This window comes from Schistocerca cancellata, chromosome 4, assembly GCF_023864275.1.
Source record: "Schistocerca cancellata isolate TAMUIC-IGC-003103 chromosome 4, iqSchCanc2.1, whole genome shotgun sequence".
Lineage (NCBI taxonomy): Eukaryota > Metazoa > Arthropoda > Insecta > Orthoptera > Acrididae > Schistocerca > Schistocerca cancellata.
The window spans coordinates 235190924-235213860 of record NC_064629.1 but is presented as its reverse complement, the minus strand read 5'-3'; the positions used below and the strand labels follow the sequence as shown (position 1 = coordinate 235213860).

Genomic DNA, 22937 nt, shown 5'->3' with positions numbered 1-22937 from the left:
ATAAAATGTTTTTCAGTGGCATGGTCATATGTAAATTTTGTATTTTATGTCCAAGCACCAGAATGATAATTGGCAGAAAAACAGTGAAAACAAAAAATATTTTGTCATTTTGTACAATTTATGAAGGACAATTGTTTACAGGAACAATGCTTTTTTTAGAGGTCTGTTGAAAAACATACTTTGTTTACATTCGTGAGAACTGCTGTTTCATCAGAAACCCTGGAAGCATACCAGTCATATCGGATCATTTCCTTTAAAATTGGCAGTGCCAGCTGATGATGGACGGACTATTGATAGTATTTTTGTACAGTCTTCACGAGAGTTTGTCAGTTTATGTCTCCACTATTATCGATACAATAAGGGCAATTTTGTATATGCTTCATCAATTTTTTTTTCTTGTCTATAAAAATAGACATCAATGTTTGAATAAGTGGTGTACCTATCGGAGGTGTCACTGTAATTGTACATGTTGATTATTTCTCATCATCCTGAAGGATTTCATCGTATAATTCAGCCTTTGCTTGTCCACCCCAAGAGTCAATAATTAACAGAAACTCTTCTTGACCCACATAAAGACTTCAAACACTGGGTGAGAAAGTCAGTATACAGCTCTGTTGTTAGCTTCCCAGATTTGGAAGACATTATTAGAACATTTTTATAATTTCTTTTCCTGTTTTTTTAACTCTGGGGCCAAAGTTACCAGTTGCCTCTTGTGAACACACACACACACACACACACACACACTCTTTAGGTAGGATTAGGTAGGATGTTTCCAGACAGATTGAGAGCATATAGAGAGTGTATGTATGCATCACTTTATTCATGCCATGTCTTTTGATGAAAATAGTTTGTACACAGACTAGTACTGACATCTGGAAAGAAAGAACAACCACAATCGAAGAATTTTGTTAGAGAATCGTAAAAACAGAGAGAGCAAAATGAATTCTTAAATATGGCGCAGTAAATCCTGTCTGGTTAGTGTTGATAAAAAAATCTTTGTTGAAATCCGGTATCCGTTTTAACACCTGGGTTCGAAAAGCATGTGCTGCAGCCAAAGTTTCTTCGATCATCGTTGTGTTGTCTTTTCTTGAAACAAATCTTGTCACTTTTTGCTGACAAATTCCATATTTATTTTTGAATATATGAACCCAGTTGTCAGAAGTTTTAAATTCAAAATCTGTAAACTGTTGTGCTGCTACTAAAGACCACTGTTGTAAATTTCGTATAAACATTTACTGATAATTGTCTTTGGCTTCAACAAAAAATGATGATATGTCCAGGAGCTGATTGCTGCATACTTATCAAATTGATAGCCCCCCTTTTTTATGTCTTCTTCCCATTGGGATAAATATTCTTTCTTTCTTAACTGGCTGCATCCTTTTTTTGTAATATTTGTAGTTGGCACCAGGGCTGAGGCTTTGCGAGGATCTACTTCTCTTTCCTTCTTTTCTTCTCTTTCGTATTCATCGGATAACTTGTGGTCTTCGTACTTTTCAAATGGTTCACATTCACAGTTTTCATTTTTGTGAGCAAATTCATCAGCAGTCACAAGCATTTTTTCAGCCAACATGTCCATAGTACGTCTATAAATTTCTTCACTCATCAACATTGCTTCACGAGAAATTGTCGTTCAAGATTCTGATGCAGTCAAATTATTTGCAGCAAGCAAGCTTTTGTAATAAATAACTGCATCTTTTACATCATCTTCATCACTTCACTGTAAAATGAGTCTGCAGCTTCTCATACTCATGCATTGTATTCATTGACAAACATTTTTAATTCACTATATTGTAAAAATTGCAATATTATTTCACACTACAGAACGCTCCAGTCTCTGCAAAAGTCAGGAATGAAGTGGTACTGTAGCAGGTAAGGTCCATTGCTCGATTAGTTCAGTGCAAGCCTTGACATTTCCTGACTGTCTGCCTGTTTCTATATACAATAGGGCAACAGCTGTACTTTGCTTTTCCATGAATACACCGGTACCTCAAATTTACAATGAATATTTATAACCTTTCCACAGCTTACAATATCACCAAATTTTATTATAATATTATAATGACAGTACTTAACACTTTTAATTTACCTCCATTAAAAATGCAATTGAAATTATTCGACCTTTTAAAAAGAAAGTATTGACGAGTGTGATCCACATTTTAAGTAGCTACTGACAGCCATTTCATAAACAAAATAAAATTATTTGTGATGTAATTGATAATACTGTAGGTCATTAACTTTATGTAAAAGTTGTTATAATTTGTAAAACAATTAAGAAAACAAAGTAAAATCAAGCCTCCAGGTAGGATCGAACCCAGATCGGTCATTTGACATTCTAGCACACCACCTGTATGCTGAAATGCTACTTCTGACCAGATATGAGCTGCATATGGAACTATGTTTAAAACTTGGGAGCCCATTTTCTCAGAATTTTCTAAATAGTGTGCTTTAAGTCTTCTATGAGTGGGCACACTTGAGGTATGCCACCAACTTGCAAAGTCTCATCCCAAACTGAATTTCCGAGACTGGAAGGTCCCCTGGTAAGTCCATACATCCTCTGTTACATGTAGAGCGTTACACATCTGATACGTATATTACTACTACCTGAGCTGTATTTGTAAGATCTGGTGCTTCATTAAGTGCAACTAATGAAGCAACAAAGCCCCTAGTGAGCCATAACACTTATGGCCCGTGTCACTGTTTCGAAAAACCAATTTCTTAAAACCTGCTGATGTTCATGGACACACAAGTTATGCAGCACCAAGGAGACATTCTTTTACAAACTCCCCTTTTGAAAGCAGTTTCCCGGATCTTGCTATTCTTAATGCAATTTTGAGACTTGCTTGCAATGCAGATATACTGTGATTGTGATTCTGGATAATTGAAAACAGTACGTTGTACAGTAAAATACACTGAAGAACCAAAGAAACTGGTATACCTGCCTAATATCATGTAGGGCCCCTGCGAACATGCAAAAGTGCCACAGCACGATGTGGCATGGACTTGACTAATGTCTGAAGTAGTGCTTGAGGGAATTGACACCATGAATCCTGCAGGGCTGTCCATAAATTTGTAAGAGCATGAGAGGGTGGAGATCTCTTCTGAACAGCATGTTGCTACGCATCCCAGATATGCTCAATAATGTCCATGCCTGACTGACTATTGGGGTCCATGGATCCATGAGGTTGCCTCGATACCCTTAAACATCCATCCACTTGATACACTTTGAAATGAGACTCGTCCAACAAGTCAACATGTTTCCAGTCATCAACAGACCAATGTTGATTTTGATGAGCCCAGACGAGGCGTAAAGCTTTATCATGCAGTCATAAAGGTTATATGAGTGGACCATCGGCTCTGCAAGCCCGTATCGACGATGTTTCATTGAATGTTTCGCATTCTGATGCTTGAAGATGGCCCAGAATTGAAATCTGCAGCAATTTGCAGAATGGTTGCATTTCTGTCACGTTGAACAATTATCTTCAGTTGTTGTTGAACCCATTCTTGCAGGATCTTTTTCCGGCCCCACTGATACCAGAGATTTGATGTTTTACCGGACTGCTGATATTTACGGTACATTCATGAAATAGTTGTCTGCGAAAATCCCCACTTCATCGCTACCTCGGAGATGCTGTGTCCCATCGCTTGTGCACCAACTATAACACCATGTTGAAACTCACTTAAATCTTGATAAAGTGCTATCGTAACTGCAGTAACGGATCTAACAATTTTGCTACACACTTGTTCTATATAGGCATTGCCGCCCGCAGCGCTGTATTCTACCTGTTGACATATCTCTGCATTTGAATACGCATGCTTATACCAGTTGCTTGGGCTCTTCAGTATAGTTTACTAATTACATTTGTTACCTTCCTTTCATTAACGCAATATCACAAATGCCATTTTTCGATAAGTTAATAACATTTTAATTAATCAACAGAAAATGAAAATATTTTATTTTTCGATACATGTCTTGTGAAGAAACATTCCACATGGGAAAAATATATTAAAAAAAGATGTTGTGACTTAACAAACGGGAAAGCGCTGGTAGATAGACACAATAAAACACACACACACACACACACACACACACACACACACACACACACACACGTCAAGCTTTCGCAACCCACGGTTGCTTCATCAGGAAAGAGGGAAGGAGAGGGAAAGACGAAAGGATGTGGGTTTTAAGGGAGAGGGTAAGGAATCATTCCAATCCCGGGAGCGGAAAGACTTAACTTAGGGGGGAAAAAGGGACAGGTATACACTCGTGCGCGCGCGCACACACACACACACACACACACACACACACACACACACACACACACACACACACATCCATCCGCACATATACAGACACAAGCAGACTTATGTAAAGGCAAAGAGTTTGGGCAGAGATGTCAGTTGAGGCGGAAGTACAGAGGCAAAGATGTTGTTGAGTGACAAGTGATGAACAAGGGGCGGCAACTTGAAATTAGCGGAGGTTGAGGCCAGGTGGGTAACAGGAAGAGAGGATATATTGAAGGGCAAGTTCCCATCTCTGGAGTTCGGATAGGTTGGTGTCAGTGGGAAGTATCCAGATAACCTGGACGGTGTAACACTGTGCCAAGATGTGCTGGCCGTGCACCGAGGCATGTTTAGCCACAGGGTGATCCTCATTACCAACAAACACTGTCTGCCTGTGACTGTTCATGCAAATGGACAGTTTGTTGCTGGTCGTCCCACATAGAAGGCTTCACAGTGTAGGCAGGTCAGTTGGTAAATCACGTGGGTGCTTTCACAGGTGGCTCTGCCTTTGATCGTGTACACCTTCCGGGTTACAGGACTGGAGTAGTTGGTGGTGGGAGGGTGCATGGGACAGGTTTTACACTGGGGGCGGTTACAAGGGTAGGAGCCAGATGGTAGGGAAGGTGGTTTGGGGATTTCATAGGTATGAACCAAGAGGTTATGAAGGTAAGGTGGACGGCAGAAAGACACTCTTGGTGGAGTGGGGAGAATTTCATGAAGGATGGATCTCATTTCCGGGCAGGATTTGAGGAAGTCGTATCCCTTCTGGAGAGCCACATTCAGAGTCTGATCCAGTCCCGGAAAGAATCCTGTCGCGAGTGGGGCACTTTTGGGGTTCTTCTGTGGGAGGTTCTGGGTTTGAGGGGATGAGGAAGTGGCTCTGGTTATTTGCTTCTGTACCAGGTTGGGAGGGTAGTTGCGGGATGTGAAAGCTGTTTTCAGGTTATTGGTGTAATGGTTCAGGGATTCGGGACTGGAGCAGATTCATTTGCCACGAAAACCTAAGCTGTAGGGAAGGGACCGTATGATATGGAATGGGTGGCAGCTGTCATAATGGAGGTACTGTTGCTTGTTGGTGGGTTTGATGTGGATGGATGTGTGAAGCTGGCCATTGGACAGATGGAGGTCAATGTCAAGGAAAGTGGCATGGGATTTGGAGTAGGACCAGGTGAATCTGATGGAACCAAAGGAGTTGAGGTTGGAGAGGAAATTCTGGAGTTCTTCTTCACTGTAAGTCCAGATCATGAAGATATCATCAATAAATCTGTACCAAACTTTGGGTTGGCAGGCCTGGGTAACCAAGAAGGCTTCCTCTAAGCGACCCGTAAATAGGTTGGCGTACGAGGGGGCCATCCTGGTTCCCATGGCTGATCCCTTTCATTGTTAGTATGTCTGGCGTTCAAAAGTGAAGAAGTTGTGAGTTAGGATGAAGCTGGCTATGGTAATGAGGAAAGAGGTCTTAGGTAGGGTGGCAGGTGATCAGCGTGAAAGGAAGTGCTCCATTGCAGCACATGTGGGATATTTGAGTGTAGGGAAATGGCATCAATGATTACAAGGATGGTTTCCGGGGGCAACAGATTGGGTAAGGATTCCAGGCATTCAAGAAAGTGGTTGGTGTCTTTGATGAAGGTTGGTAGACTGCATGCAATGGGTTGAAGGTGTTGATCTACGTAGGCAGAGATACGTTCTGTGGGGTTGGTAACCAGCTACAATGGGGCGGCCGGGATGTTTGGGTTTGTGAATTTTAGGAAGTAGGTAGAAGGTAGGAGTGCGGGGTGTCGGTGGGGTCAGGAAGTTGATGGAGTCAGGTGAAAGGTTTTGTAGGGGGCCTAAGGTTCTGAGGATTCCTTGAAGCTACGCCTGGACATCAGGAATGGGATTACCTTGGAAAACTTTGTATGTAGTGTTGTCTGAAAACTGACGCAGTCCCTCTGCCACATACTCCCGGCAATCAGGTACCACGGTCGTGGAACCGTTGTCAGCCGTAAGAATGACGATGGATTGGTCAGCTTTCAGATCATGGATAGCCTGGGCTTCAGCTGTGGTGATGTTGGGAGTAGGATCAAGGTTTTTCAAGAAAGATTGAGGGGCAAGGCTGGAAGTGTGAAATTCCTGCAAGGTTTGGAGACGGTGATTTTGAGGAAGAGGAGGTGGGTCCCTCTGTGATGGAGGACAGAACTGTTCCAGGCAGGGTTCAATTTAGATAGCGTCTTACCCCTAAGGTAAGTCTTTCCGCTCCCGGGATTGGAATGACTCCTTACCCTCTCACTTAAAACCCACATCCTTTCGTCTTTCCCTCTCCTTCCCTCTTTCCTGATGAAGCAACCGTGGGTTCCGAAAGCTTGATATTTGTGTGTGTGTTTTTTATTGTGTCTATCTACCAGTGCTTCCCCGTTTTGTGTGTGTGTGTGTGTGTGTGTGTGTGTGTGTGTGTGTGTGTGTGTGATACATATAATTTCCGGCATACTTTGAAATATTGATATTACACATTCCCACTTGTCCTGTACAATTTGAGATGAAATCGGCCTATAAAAATTTCTGTAATAGTTTCATGCAATCTTAGTGGAAACATGTTACTAAGTTACTTTGGCAGTCTTTCTATTTTAGAAGTTTTTATGTTGAGATTTCTTTTTCTTTTTTCGAAATGCGTAATTCTCAGCGTACCGTACAAAAAATGCCACCCTTCCTCCCTGGTGCCAACATTGAAGTATGAAGGAAGTGGTGTTATGGTATAGGGATGTTTTTTGCGGTTAAGATGTGATCACTTATTGCGCTTAAAAAAATGCTAAATGCCGAAGAATATGAACTCATTTTATAGCATTTTATTTTGCGTATGGCGGAGGAACAGTTCGGAGACTATAACTGTTTGCATTAGCATGGCAATGCACTTGGTGATAAGCAGCATCTTTGAGGTAATGGTTTGTGGCCAATAACATTCCAGTAATGCACTGGCCTTTCCCAGTGACACAACCTGAACACAACGGAACACCTTTGGGATGAGTTAGAACCCCATACCTGAGCATCCAGCATCACTGCCTTCTATGGTTTCAGCTCTTGAGAAAGAATGAGCTGGCATTCCTCCACAGATATTCAGACACATAATTGAAAGTGTCCCCAGCAGAGTTCAAGACATCATAAAGGCAAAGGGTGGATGCACTCCACATTCGTGTCTACTAATAGGTGTCCATATACTTTTGATCAGATAATGTAGATAAAATACACAGAAATACCATACTTGTAATCACAGTCTTCACTTATGTCCCTGTTAACTTCACAGCTGGTGTTTGTTTCGTCACTCCCAGTATTTACATCATGCTCCCCCCTGAGTATGTTGAAGAACATTTCTCGGAAATCAAATGGACGTGCCTGACAATCATAATGGAAAAAGGAGCAAATTGAGCCAACTCATAAATTACAAACTTAGTCTGTGGGATACCTGACACTTAATGAAAGTTGGTTCTCTTCTGCTATTCTCGCTGTGAATTTTTAGATCTTGGAGTATGGGAGAGAACAATTCTCCACACTTTTCAAGAAAAGCTCTTGCATTGTAGACAACTTTCTTTTCCAGTGTCGCTCAGAAATATGAAGAACAGTCGTACATACCTTCGCCATTTTATCAAAAACTTCAAGAAGTCTTAAGTGAATGGCAGTTTTGAAAACCTCTTTCTCTATATACCATTCTTCTGCAGTTAATAAAAACTGCAATCTTATCCTTTAAGATAGTACTCTTTATTTTTAAAGCTCAAAATGTACCATTGGCATTAAAAATGTCATAATTCTCACAGTATTAAGGGAGGATGGTCATTGTATCTGTGACAGTTATCACCCTATACTGTTGCTGTTCAATTTGGAAAAAAAAAGTTATAATTTGGTTTAAACAACTCTTAAGCTGTTTGAGCGTCATTGTTCTAAACATCCACATACACTGCTTACATGACCTTCTAAGCAAAACAACTCAAAAAAGTATAGAGAGTACATAAGGAGCTTATGTTCTAGATATTTCACGAAAATACATTTGCTCCAATCCTGTGATGTAGTAAAGTGATTAGTGTAGTCGTTAGGTCAGTTCACAAATGTCCATTCTTCTTGGTGATGAAGGCAATGCCACTATTTTTTACTGATTGATGTGTACATAAAAAAGGTGTACAGGGCATGTGCTTCATCAGCATTATGTAAAACTGAGAAGTTACATAGTCAGCGTGTATAGGAACTCCAGCTGCAAACCACAGGATACATCCATGTGTTTGAAGCCACATAGCTCTGTGCCTTCCTGATTATTATGGCCTTTGCAAGGGTCACAAAGTCGTGCAAAAACAGTTGAAGATGGAATGAGGCAAGCTTAGTGGATTAAAGAAAACTTACGCTACAGTAAGTGAATTGAAGTGTTATTAGACTAAGAACAACAAACATGTTGAGAAGAAAGGGAAATGCAGACATCATGCTTAGAGTTACTCTTAAACACACTCCTTTTAGACCAAAAATGAGCAACCAAATTCAGTCTATAATTTTCACCACATATTTAACCAAATTTGTTGGAAAGTGCACACACAGTGTTAGTCTTTCCACGGCTTTTATTCGTAAATAAAACACTTAGCTGTAACAGATCAAGTTTATTAGTTAGCTTTAATGCGTTTCCTTGTGTGCTAGAATATGGCTTCTTGACTCTTGGTCAGTGATTGGTAACTGCTTGGATATAATCTCATAATTTAAGCACACACTAACCTCCACATATTTCTTACTAACATATATTTTGAAGAGAGAGACTGTTACCATGGGGAGCCCTCATTCACTTCTGATAGATAATTTACTCATTGAAAATGTTAAGGAGAAATTGCTGAGTGCAGCAGTATTGAAGCGAGTTGTGTTTTGGATATAGATTGTTGAGACATTCATATTGTGGTGCCAAGGTGAAGATAAATAGATAAAGTTCTTTGAACATTTCAACCTAATCCGTGAAATGAATATGCTGTGAACATCGAAAAATCTGTTTCAGAGTGAGACATGAACTCCTATTTCTCATATATGATGAGCAATCACCTCGACCATTATGCTGTCTGATCACAATTCTGTTCCCACATACCCTGTGGAAGAAGTGCCGGCTGTAGTGTTCAGAAGTAATATTAGGAAATGTCAGTGACAGTAAAAATTGGAGTCGGGTATGGAGACTCACTCAGATAGTCTAATGATTAAGGTGACTTTTAGCAATTAGCGAGAGACTTAAATTTGAGCCCTAGTGTACCTCACATTATCCTTTATCTCAACATAGTCATTCTATTTCAGGTTCAGCAATAAGGAATGGTTTTCACAGGACATCATTTCATCTGAGTGCATATTAATTAATTTCAATTGACGTTGGTAAATTGAATTCAGTTGATATTGTTCAGTTGGAATATTAAGCTTACCATGGAATGTGAGAATAATAGAGTTCTGGTATTTTTGGAGTTATTCATTTTGGGAGAGGAAGATTTGTAGACAGGACATTCTGTTTACCACAAGCTTGTCCGTATGGACTTGCAATTGCTGACATTGAACCACTGCTATGCTCTGCAGCCTACAAGCACCCTTAAAATTTTATTTCCCAATATACTGTCTGTATTATTAAGCAATAACGGGTATATGTAATGCCAGAACTCTAGAAAGACTGAGGGAAGGTGAAGAGGCTACTGGTGTTCTCTAGTTGATAGCTCTTCTTTTATTAGTGAAAACTAGTTCTTAAAAAATAATCATAATCATGAAGAACTGTGTTGTGAAAGTTATCCCTCCACACTGCCCAAAACAGTCAGTCTTCTGAGAAATGTAGCGCACAATCTACAAACACAAATTTGGGAATTTTTAAAATTATGTTTGAGTATAGTAAGTGTCATATAGATCAAGTGATAAAGGTTAAAGAATGGTGCACTGAACATCAGCAAAACACCCAACTTCTTCATATAAATAAATCAGTGATGGTATAGTCTTATAATTTCTGCTGGCCACTGAATGAATTGTGAAAATTCAGATCTGGGCCACAGCTGCCTCTTTTTGAGCTTTTTCGCTCAATTAACTGGTGGAAATATGTTAGATACACTGCAAATAAAGTGGAATGATAGATTCCATTTAGACAGATTCTAGAATCTTTCTCTGTCTCATTTCCGCTATCACAGCAGTTTTTGAGAAGAGGCTTTGCTGTGTTTACATTCTGAAGTCTGCTACAATTTTTACAATGTTCCACCTGACCCATAACCTATCCAGACTTGCAGATGTTGTAAAGTGACTCTGTACTGGTATGTACGAGTTGCAAAAATTGATATTTGGTGAATTCTTGTTAAGCTGCGTAAGGTTTATATGTGTCTGTCACTGTGTCAGTTATGTTGTCTGAGATGCCCGCCTGTTGACATATCGAGGACCAAATAGGTTCAAATCTCCACTCAGTCACCAGCTCACCTTGGCAGTAGCTGGAAGACTTCTGTTGGAAATTTGAAAGAGGAAGAAGAAGAAGAAGAAGAAATGATAACCCAGATGTGTGCATGCCTGCAAATGGAAAATGGTTGAGGGTCTCTGGAATGCAATCACATTTCTCACACCGTGTAACTGAAATCTTTGCTATTCCTTTCATACTGAGACAGGGCTGTGTGTACATTGCATGTTCAGTACGGACTAGGCATCATTGCAGGTTGAGTAGTGCACACTTTGTATTTGCATTCAGAGTCTGAGGTCAATGTGCAATCAAAAACCTAACAGACTTCCAGAGAGGGCAGATTGTGGGGGCCCGATTAACTGGATCATCAGTAACCAAGACAGCCAACTTACTGAATGTTTCAAGAGCAACTGTTTCAACGGTCATGACAGCTTGCACAAATCATGGAAAGACATCATCGTGTAGACGTAATAGTGGGCGCAAATAGAAACTAAATGACAGAGATCGTCATACACTAACAAAAATTGTGTCAAAACAACACAAAAGTGTGGTGGTTGTTGTGGACTGACAAGACAGCCAGTCCACAGTGACGGGTAACCGAAAGGCACGCGTTTACACACGCCGGCTGGCGTTAGGTCTGAAACAGGATACGTAATGAATGCTATAAAGAAAAGTACGTAGCTGCTGGAATACTTAACTTTAATCCATCATTTGTATACAGCATTCTGGATGATACAAGTGAGACTCTCTCTAGAAATGGTTAATGGCGCCTTGCTAGGTCGTAGCCAGGGACTTAGCTGAAGGCTATTCTAACTATCTCTCGGCTAATGAGAGAAAGGATTCGTCAGTGTAGTCGCTAGCAAAGTCGTCGTACAACTGGGACGAGTCCTAGTACGTCTCTCTAGACCTGCCGTGTGGTGGCGCTTGGTCTGCAATTACTGACAGTGACGACACGCGGGTCCGACATGTACTAATGGACCGCGGCCGATTTAAAGCTACCACCTAGCAAGTGTGGTGTCTGGCGGTGACACCACATTGGTCATAGTGACTATAGAGCCCAATAGCCACCTTAGAGAACTCTATACAGCAAATATTCATGGATGAGTTGCTATACCAAAACCATTAGTGATGACAACCAATGCAAAGAAGTATAAAACATGGTATCAGGAATGCAAATCCTGGATGGCTGATCAGTGGAAACACGTCATATGGCCTGATGAGTCTAACCTTTATGTAATTTCCAACACTGGGCCAGGTTTATGTCTGGAGAATGCCAAAATAAGCTTACAATCCTGATTACTTGATTGCAACAGTTAGGCATGGAGGTGGAAGTGTGATGGTGTGGGCAGCCATATTACGGTATCCTGCTGACGCAGGCATTACTCTCAAAGGTCACATTACAGCCAGCGATTATGTGAACACATTAGGTGATCAGGTGCACCCCATGTTTCAAATGTTATTTCCCAACAATGATGACATATTTCAGGATGATGCACCCTTTCGCACAGCCAGGACAGAACAATCATGGTATGAGGAGCATGCAATTGAACCACAGCGTCTTCCCTGGCCATCACAGTCCCTGGACTTGAACGTTATTGAACCCTTGTGGGCGGTATTGGACTACGGAGCAGATTTCCGACTCTCTCATCACTACAAGAGTTAGAAGAGATTCTGATCGAAGAGTGGCATAACATTCCACTGGAGACTATGTGATCGTTATATGCCAGTATTGCAAGAAGCGTCACAGCTGTATTACAGGCAAATGGGGTTCCAACCATTTCCCGTGTCGGGTGGAGGCAGGGGCATATCAGTTCCAGTAGCAGCATACCTGGTAGAGCATGACCAGACTTCAAGTTGATGACTAGCTTATTTTCCTCCAGAAAGATATTCATTACGTACTACCCTGTGTACAGAAAATGGAGCTACAGTTCTATCGATTATCTTCCAAATTGTGTGATGCATAGAATGTAACACGTATTCCCAGAAAAGAATTGTTTTCCAGTGTAGTGGTACTTTATATTAAGAGAATAAATGAGCAACTCTCACGGTTAGTAGTTCAATTTCTTTGTCAAGTGCCATTGCTGTGTAACTGTTAGAAAATTTCGGAAGACATAATTTACATTCTGTGTAGTGAATGGAAGCTTGACATGTTTAGGAATAAATGCTAGTTACAATGCACAAATCGGAGAAAGAGTCAAGTAGTATGTGACAGAAGCTTCATGGCATATCAACATTGTTTGCTGGAACAGGACTCAAACCTGGAATCTTTTTTTAATGTCCTAGGTTTGTGTCCTGGTATGGCACACAGTGCCAGGAAGTTTCAAATCAGCACACAATCTGCTATCGAGTGAAAATTCATTTTGGAAAGTGTGTGTGATACAGTTATCCTTCAGGGACTTCACATCGATTACAAGTGTTGGGTAAAAATTGTGCTATAATATGAAGGGGTTTATGGCATAATGATGTAAGCCAGGTGTGGATGAAAATGAGTTAAGCACCATGTTATGTAGTGAACACTGCACTCATTTGCATGGCATAGTGATATATGTCTTTATATGCACAATAGCATCACAGATGGCAGCACAAGCTCTATTTTGAAATGGTTTGTATGATATATGTTATGGCAAAATGAAGTAAGTCTCACTCGCAAAACGATTCCATGAAACAAAATGAGACATTCTGTTTGTGTGTTACTGCAAAGTGAAGTAAGTGTGACTGGCTCCACAATGCCATAAAACAAAATTAGATTTTCTGTTTCACCACCAGAAGTTTTCCTTTCTTTATTTTTATTTTGCAGAAAAGTTTGTTTTATTTTAACAGTATAAAAACTGTTTTCAGCTAAGTTTTGTATTATAACGTTGTCTAAACCCTTTTCAGATAAGTTTTGTATGATAATATTGTCTAGACCATTTTCAGACAAGTATTATATTATTATATTTTTGTCTAAACCGTTAGCTTGATTATTTGGCAGTCGTTACTGGTGTTTGAATGAGCTTATGTTTATGGTAATATGAGTAATTTAGAAAGGCTTAGAGAAGTCATGAACGAAGAGGAAGAAATATTGGGTTCTGCTTCAGAATATTGTTCATCTGTATGTGAGTACAAAGAGGATAACTAATGGCAAAGGTGTGGAAGAAAATGACAGAGAGAAGATACAAGACAGGAGATGAAACTGGAAAGGAATCGAGGTGAAGCATATAGTACCAGAAAAGATGAAACAGTTTTTGCTAATATATTTTGTAATTATGGTTGCCACTGCACACTACATTGTGCTTAAAAAATAACCAAAGAAGAAAGGAAAGGAATTTTGATAATTTTAGAAAAATGGTATCTTTTAACTCTGGAAGTGCCTACCTATATGAACTAATCAAATCAGAAACGCCTGCAGCAAGTAGACCACTAACTGGATCTTGATCTCCAAATGCCCTTTACATTTTCAGAATTATTGTCTGTAAAAAGTGTTTTCTGAAACCTTTTCGAATTTCCAACGGCAAAATGAGTCGATGTACACGAAGAGTAAAGCAAGCAGAGAGGTGCATTAGTGATTAGAGAGGTCGTCATAAACCTTCCAACAAAGCTCCAGAAGGTACAGTTCATCATACTCTTTCCTGCATTAAAAGTTTTTCATATTATCAGTTGCATTATTCTCCATTGAAAAACCCTGACAAACGTTACTGAGTCCTGAGTTGAACATCACAGTTGTGTAAAATTTATTGTATAGAAAAATGTGTTTGAAGATAACATTAAACCAGTGTCAGAGCATTTGTATAGAAAGATTTTCAATCATGTTTTCAATCCAAGTTCTCACCCGCCAAGAAGAGATAAGTGCACATCATGTAATATGTACTAGAAGCAAATGTAAGTTGCTGAAGGTGAAAACAAAAAAACAGACAGTTAGAAATGCCACATGAATTTCATTTAAGGAGAGCCAAATCTGCATGAAATTAATTGAAAGTCCATAAGGAATGATCAAAATCCAACTCCGAAATTTTGTACACTTTTACATTAGATTTGGAAAAAGCTCTGGCCTTTTCAAGTTAACATGTTCAGTAGCACATTATAAATGCAATGTATATTGTTATAATCTTGGCTCTCACGACCTCAGAACTGACTGTTGTCATGTATGTATGGTATGAAACTGTAGCTTTGAAATGAAAACAGGAAATTTCATTATGCATAGTGTATCACGTAAAAGAATTGGTTTGTGCAAGAAAACACCGAACAATGTACAGTAACGCCTGCACTGGACGAAATAGAAATTTTAAAATTACACTTTGCTTTTGAAACTTGTGACAGATCACTACTTCAGGTGGATGTTCTTGAGCATATTTTTATGACAAGTGGGCATTCGTATCTCCCAAACTCCCAAATGATGCTGATTTTGGATCGTGGAACTCCAGGCAGAAGGAAAAACTATCTACACACTGTCAGACTGGGGTAAAATCATTGCTCAATCACAAAGAAGGAAGCCATTTGCACTGAGGTGACAGAAGTCATATAGGATACCTCCCAATATCATGTTGGACCTCTTTTTGCTCGGCGCAGTGCAACAGTTCAACATGGCATGGACTCAACAAGTCCTTGGAAGTCCCCTGCAGCAATATTGAGCCATTCTGCCTCTATAGCCGTCCATTATTGCGAATGTGTTGCTGATACAGGATTTAGTGCATGAACTGACCACTTGATTATGCCCCATAAATGTGTGATGGGGTTCATGTCTGGTAGTATGAGTGGTCAGATCATTCGCTCGAACTGTGCGGAATGTTCTTCAAGCCAAGCACAAACAATTGTGGTCTAGTGACATGGCGCATTGTCATCCATAAAAATTCCATTGTTGTTTGGCTGCAAATAGTCTTCAAGAAGCTGAACATAACTATGTCCAGTCAATGATCGGTTCAGTCGGACCCAGTCCATTCCATGTAAACACAGCCCACAGCATTATGAAGCCACCACCAGTTTGCACAGTGCCTTGTGACAACTTGGGTCCATGGCTTCGTGGGGCCTGTGCCAGACTCGAATCCTACCATCAGCTCTTATCAACTGAAAACGGGACTCATCCGATCAGGCCATGGTTTTCCAGTCATCTAGGGTCCAACCGATATGGCTACGAGCCCCCGGAGAGATGCACTGTGGATGTCCTGCTGTTAGCCAAGGCACTCCCATTGGTCATCTGTTGCCATAGCCCATTAACACCAGATTTTGCCACAGTATCCTAATGGATTTCTGTGGTTATTTCATGCAGTGTTGCTTCTTTGTTTGCACTGACAACTCTACACAAATGCCGCAGCTCTCTGTCGGTAAGTGAAGGCAATCACCCATGGTGTTGTCTGTGCTGAGAGTAATGCCTGAAATTCAATATTCTCGGCACACTCTTGACACTGTTGATCTCAGAATGTTGAATTCCCTAATAATTTCTGAAATGGAACGTCTCATTGCCTAACTTCAACTACCTTTCTGTGTTCAAAGTCTGTTAATTCCCATTGTGCATCCATTATCACATCTGAAACCTTTTTACATTAATTACACGAGTAAAAATGACAGATCTGCCAATGCACTGCATTTTTATGCCTTGTATACGTGATACTACTGCCATCTGCATACGTGCGTATCACTATCCCGTGACATTTTACACCTCAGTGTAGAGTAGTACAGATGAAGCAAGAAAATTTGTATTGACAGTAGCTTTGCAGAAGGCAGTAGTTAATCCCAATATGAATGAATTGCAGTGTCCAGTTTCTTGGCTACAAATTCAGTGATTGCAATATAAAAGATTTGAACCTGCAAAAAAATATTACAAGACAACTATGCTTAAAAGGAATTTTACACCATGTATATATGAAAGGGAAAGAAGGGATGTCTAGTCGAGCTCAACATTATAAAACAGGAACCACTCTACTGTGAAATACAACCAGCTGGTAATTTGAAGAAAAAGGACATGTTAGCCTTGTTACCATACATCCTTCCTGTTCACCATGTGTTCTTTTATTCCCTGAAAGAAACTATTGAGGGCAAGGATAACTGAATGTATTTTTGTTTTAATTCAGACTGAAATTCATGCAATTTGTACACAATTAAGATGTTGATGTTAATATTGCTACATGTAATTGTGCTCAGGTATTGTTAATCCAAAGTGAAATTGTTAGTTCAAAGTGAAATTAAATTCATAGACTTTATTAATTACGGTCATAATATTAATATTACTACACTTAATTTATGCTCCATTATTAATAATATCCCTTACTAGACTCAGTATCCCTATATGCACTTCATTTAGGCTTTCCTGGTTTTTCTGTACAATTTTTCACAAAATGTACAGTTTCTCAAAATGAGCAGAATTGACTTACATAATTATGCCATATATCCCTTCATATGAACTGTAATAAATGCATGAAATTAGTTGTGAAAAGTTTGTGGTTCAGGTTGAATCCACACAAAGATCTGCAGTGGCACTAACTATTGTTTTTATGAGTTGTGTGGCTAGTAGTGAAACTTAAATATGGAACAGCTAATGAAGCGCACATACTCAATTGTATTGAATTGTAATGTTAGTTGCTACTTTGTTGTATACCTGCCTGCTCTGTAATGGTGGTGATCTTCCACCAATTGTCTCAAAACACACTCTGCAAAATAAGTGTACAATATTATTTTGAGAACAGGTTGTCTTGAAAATTGTAAACTTTTTACTGTGATTTGAGCAGTTAACTGTCAGTTCACCACCTTCCACAAAAAGCATAATAGAGTTGAATTATGAAGTTCAATTTGTTGCAGGAATACCCAAAAGAAACATCACAAAAGATTATATGAAATTAGGGACAAAATGCTATTAGAGTTCCCATTAATATACAAAAAAACATAATCTCACCTCTACCATATTTGTAAAGATGGTATAATGTTACTGATACCTAGGATAAATATGTTTTAGGTTTGTTCAACATGTCTCCGATGCAAGAGCTGTGGTACTGAAAATGTGACTAATTTTGTGGGTAACATTCCACTCTGTAAAGCATGCTTTAAACTGCGACAGAAAGGGAACTATTGCCCTTTGTGCCAGCGTTGTTATGAAGACCATGATTATGATACCAAGGTAAGTTCCCTGTCATTAATAATAGCCTGATTTAGCAGTTAACGCTGCTTTCTTTGTGTATGTTACCAAAAAATATCCATAACATATTTTCCTGTAATTGGTTACCTTATTTTCCTGTTAAGTGTAGAATACCTTTTTTTTTTTTTCAGTCAACCATTGAATGGTATTTTTCCCACTGCATATAAAAGTGTGATCGCTCACAAGCTATTAGTTTCATTCTTGTCTAATTTGTTCTCTTGGCAATTCAATTTGCCATTATATTGATTGCTGATGACTGCATTAGATTTTGGATACCAAAGCTTCTTGCTCTGTGCATAAAGTAGGAGTGTACAGCTGCTGGCAGCTGCAGTAAGTAAATAGAGTTCTCGGTCTCAATTTTTATTTCACATAAATATGCTTTTGACCAAATAGCAGTCATTATTTCTATATGATTGTGATCTGCCCTGATAGTTGTGTGCGTTAGCATGACGGCACTTCCAGGATTTTGGGAGGTACATCGTGAGCTGGTCAGCGTAGATGTGGTTTTTAGGCAGTTTCAAATATCTGACTAGGTGAACACCAGACTGGTACCCATGTCAGTTACATGACTCACAAAAATTTAGAAAAAAACTTTCACAGACTTTCTTATTGTATAACACTAGATGCAGTCTGGTGAGGTACACAAAATTGTCAGAGGGGGGGGGGGGGGGGGGGGGGGGGGGGGAACGACGACATTGCCAAAGCCAGTAATTGATGTGGTGACCCTGTGAAGATACAGGAAAAAGATTATTTCTTTATGACTTTATAATCAAAATTTATTTTAATTTTTATTTCCTAATTTTTTAAATCACAGTGTTTTGTGTAAATCCCAGGAGTATAGGCATGAGATTACCTAACAACTTACATTTTCTTTGACAAACACGTTATATTATTATCTAGTAATAACAGTGTCATTTCTTTTGTAAAATAACTTGATATTGTTGTGAACTGCTCTGAAACAAGCAACAGTGCTGCTCAGGAGTATTCTGAATCATCAGAATACTTATTTCTATAACACTTGGTGAAACATTGATGTTGGACAACAATGAAAAAAACCTTTTAATGAAAGTGGCTTATTCATTAGGTTTTTTTAGTGTTCTGATTACTGATGTGATAATTAAAAGAGGAGAATTATGTGCACAATCACAAATATGTGTGCATTCTTGCACTGTCAAACTACAATACATGCATAATAAAGTGAAAAATACATTAAAAGATGCACTATCATTTTTGTTCTCAATTTGTTAATTCACTTCCCTTTTTGCACAGTTAACAGCTAACATTATTTTTAAATTTGTCCTGTGGGGTTCCTGCATGTATCAGTTAAAATATTTTTGTAGGAAAAAAATGACCCCTCTACATCACAAAAGCTATAGGTACAAATTTGAACAAACATATACTTGTGAGTGACAGATCAGGTTCTTCATTCATACTTCAATCACAAAACACTTCCACCACTAAAGAAAAGAATCTGTAGTCTAGGTTCCTGCTTATGACACTGTTCGGTTTGTTCTTTGCCTCTCCTAATCCATGTAAAAAATATTTTATGGTGCCTTTTTGCAATCCAAAAAAACCGCCTGCGGCTTAGAATTGAGTGCAAAGTAAGCGGAAGTTCTGAAAAATGTTGGTAGGTGCCGCCACAACTAACTTCTGCCATCGAATATACGTAGCGCTACACAGGCATGCTTAGCAGGCACAAAGATAAATACTGGCACCAAAACCTCTACGTCAGTAAATAAATTAAAAGAAATGGTAGAAGAATGTAAACATTATGCCATGTATTCTTTCGTGTTTGCTGCCTAATGAACTACGAAACTGGAGTGAGACAAGAGCAAACGCGGAAGAATATACGTATTATGTCATGTTTACATTCATATTATTCTTATGCTGAATAGTGATACAGTCAGAAATGAAGCACGGAAACTGACTAGATTTTTAAATCTAAGATGAATCTAATTTTTGTGCAGAATGTAATGTACTAAAGAGGCGTCTGCAAAGATTTTCAAACGGAGAAAATTTTTCGCAAAACTCTCATTCAGAACATCTTCTATCATACGCAGTCTATTATTTGGTTCCTTGTTATCAAAGAAAGCTGCAGTGTAAGTAACAACAAACACCAGTCTCTTGCCATTATTTTGCTAATGAGACAGTTCCTCTCTGTCTTTTTTTTAATTGTAAGTGGCGGTAGCACACAAAAGCAAGCCATACTGCGAGCAGCAACAGGTCGTGAACAATCATTATCAGAATGCGACATTTATGACACAGTACAATAATGCATTTTCAGCTTAGAGTGACGTAGACGTATATAACAAAGAGAACGGCACTTACCAGATCATAGCAAAATAAGCAATCGATTCAAACCAGATGAAGCACGCGAAAAAGGAAGGGTACCTGTATAAATACGGATGGAGCGCCTGGCACATAGCAATGGCTACTTGGTAAAGCTTAAGAGTTAAGCTTACGACTCGAACCAAACTATTGTAGCTGTATCTTCATCCATTCGACCTCAATTGTGTCTCATGTTACAATGGACCAACTTTGTTTCGATTTGGAAGTGCGGTCTAAAACTTTTCTCTCCCCTTGAATTTTGAGTCTCAAATTTCAGGTGCGGCTTAGATTCGGGAAATTTTTTTTTCTGAATTTCGAGTCTCATTTTTCAGGTGCGACTTAGATTCAAGTGCGGCTTAGATTCGAGTAAATACAGTAAGTGTATGTCACTAATAGTGAAAGGTGGACAGTGAATGTTAGCAACATCAGGTGTAATTTCTAAAAGGAAACCAAAAGTGAAAAGTCAAATCATTTGGTTACAACTGATAGAGTAAATGTAAGTAAAATACACTATTTGGGGGGGGGGGGGGGGAGATAATTATGTTGTAGGTGTGTGTGTGGGGAGGGGGGGGGGGTTGCATCAGAACTAAGATAAAGTTTTCATTTAGTAGCAATCAATCATATCTCAATTGAGTGCATGCTCTCAATCTTTGACTGTTACGGGGTGTTGAACTGACCAAAATTACACACTCTTAGGACCAAAAAATACACACACCATGGAGAAATTATCCAAATGGGACAGAAATTGTTAGATATGGTGTACATGTACGGACAAAGAAATGATAGCAATTTCAAAAAAATTGGAAGGAATTTCGCAGATTGAGGAAGTCGGTAATGTGTTGGTCCACCTCTGGCCCTTATGCAAGCAATTATTCAGCTTGTCGTTGTTGGCTGTCCTACTGAGGGATATGGTACTAAATTCTGTCCAGTTGGCACGTTAGATTGTCAAAATCTTGAGATTGTTGGAGGGCTCTGCCTGTAATGCTCCAAATGTTCTTAGTTGGGGAGAGATCCAGCGACCTTGCTGGCCGAGCTAGGGTTTGGCAACCAGAAGACAAGCAGTAGAAACTCTTGCAGTGTACAGGAGGGCATTATCTTGCTGAAATACAAGCCCAGGATGACTTGCCATGAAGGGTAACAAAACAGGGGGTAGAATGTAGCCAACGTATCGTGCTGTAGGGGTTCTGTGGATAAAAACCAAACAAAATGAAAAGAAATGGCACCCTAAACCATCACTTCTGGCTGTTGGGCCGTATGGTGGTTGACAGTCGGGTTGGTATCCCACTGTTGTCCAGGGCATCTTCAGACACGTATTTGCTTGTCATCGGACTAAATCCGAAGCAGGACTCATCACTGAAGACAACTCTACTCCAGTGAATGAGATTCCAGGTCAAATATGTGTCTGGAGACACCTCAGGCAGTGGTGGGATACCAACCTGAACCATACGGCCTGACAGCCATAAGTAACAGTCTGGGGGTGCCATTTCTTCTCATAGCAGGGCCCATTTGATTGCCATCTGCAGCACTCTTACAGCACAGCAATACATTGAAGATATTGTGCGCCATGTTCTGTTGCCATTTGTGACAAGCCATCCTGGATGTACATTTTAGCAAGATAATGCCCACCCATAAAGGGCAAGAGTTGCTGCTGCTTGTCTTCGTGCTTTCCAAACCCAACCTTGGACAGCAAGGTCACCAGATATCACCCCAACTGAAAACATTTGAAGCACTATGGGTGGAGCCCTCCAATCAGCTCGGGATTTTGATGATATTAACATGCCAGTTGGACAGAATTTGGCACAGTATGCCTCAGGAGGACAGCCAACAACTGTATCAATCAGTGCTTGCAAAAGAGCCAGAGGGAGGCCAATATGTTGTTGACTTACTCAATTTGTGAAGCTCCTTTCCTTGAATAAATGATCCAATTTTTGTGAAACTGAAATCATTTGTTTGTCTGTACATGTACATCACATCTACAGATTTCTGTCCCATTCAGGTAATTCCTTTGTAGTGCATCCTTTTTATTTATTTTTCAAAAAGTATGCATAATTGACATATCTTCCCTTGTAACATTGACCAACAAGTCCTTAATATATTGCTATTTTGGACATCAGGAACTGATGGTAAACTGCAGCTGTTACCTTTTCTGGTGACATGCAGCTGTATTGCATAGTTAAATGATTATGGTATCCATTCTGGAGGTAAAATAATCCATCATTTGGATCTCTGGGAAGTACTGATCAGAAGGATGATGTGAAAAGAAATGACCTCTGTGGGTAAGAGTATTTTATATTAGATCATTTAATCAAATAGACAGGTCAGAGACATGGATAGTTTGAAGTTGGATATAATGAAACCAGTAACTGCTGTTGCAGGAAGACCATGATTTTTGGTCACATGGCTACAGGTTTATGAACACGAGATCATATAGGGGTAATGCAGGAGTAAGGATAGTGAATGTGAGTACACTATCACAAACAGTGAAGTCAACTAATCATCATAGATGAGGTACACACAAAGCCACAACCCGCCACAATATTGCATGCATACCAGCTCTGCAGATGATGAAGTGATTGAAAGAATGTATGACGAGATTAAGTGAACTATACAGTATATTAAGCGAGGCATAACTTTGTTATGAGGAACTAGAATTAAATAGTAAGAAAAGATGAAAAGGAAAAAAATAGCTGGAGAATGTGGACTGGAGGAAAGGAATGAAATTGGAAAATGCCCAGTAGAATTTTGCACAGAGCACAATTGCATCTATGCAAATACTTGGTGTAAGACTCATAAAAAGTCAGTGCAGATGAGTATGAAGAACAGGCC

At 39.5% G+C, this 22937-nt stretch overlaps 1 protein-coding gene across 1 annotated transcript in view; it reads left to right on the top strand.

The window, feature by feature from the left end:
• The window catches only part of LOC126184037 (histone-lysine N-methyltransferase trithorax), a 219481-nt gene that overhangs the window by 141933 nt on the left and 54611 nt on the right, over positions 1 to 22937 (top strand). Inside the window, exon 10 of the mRNA XM_049926395.1 lies at positions 17604 to 17765. Within this exon, the coding sequence (XP_049782352.1) occupies positions 17604 to 17765 (162 nt within the window). The remainder of the gene's footprint in view (positions 1 to 17603; positions 17766 to 22937) is intronic.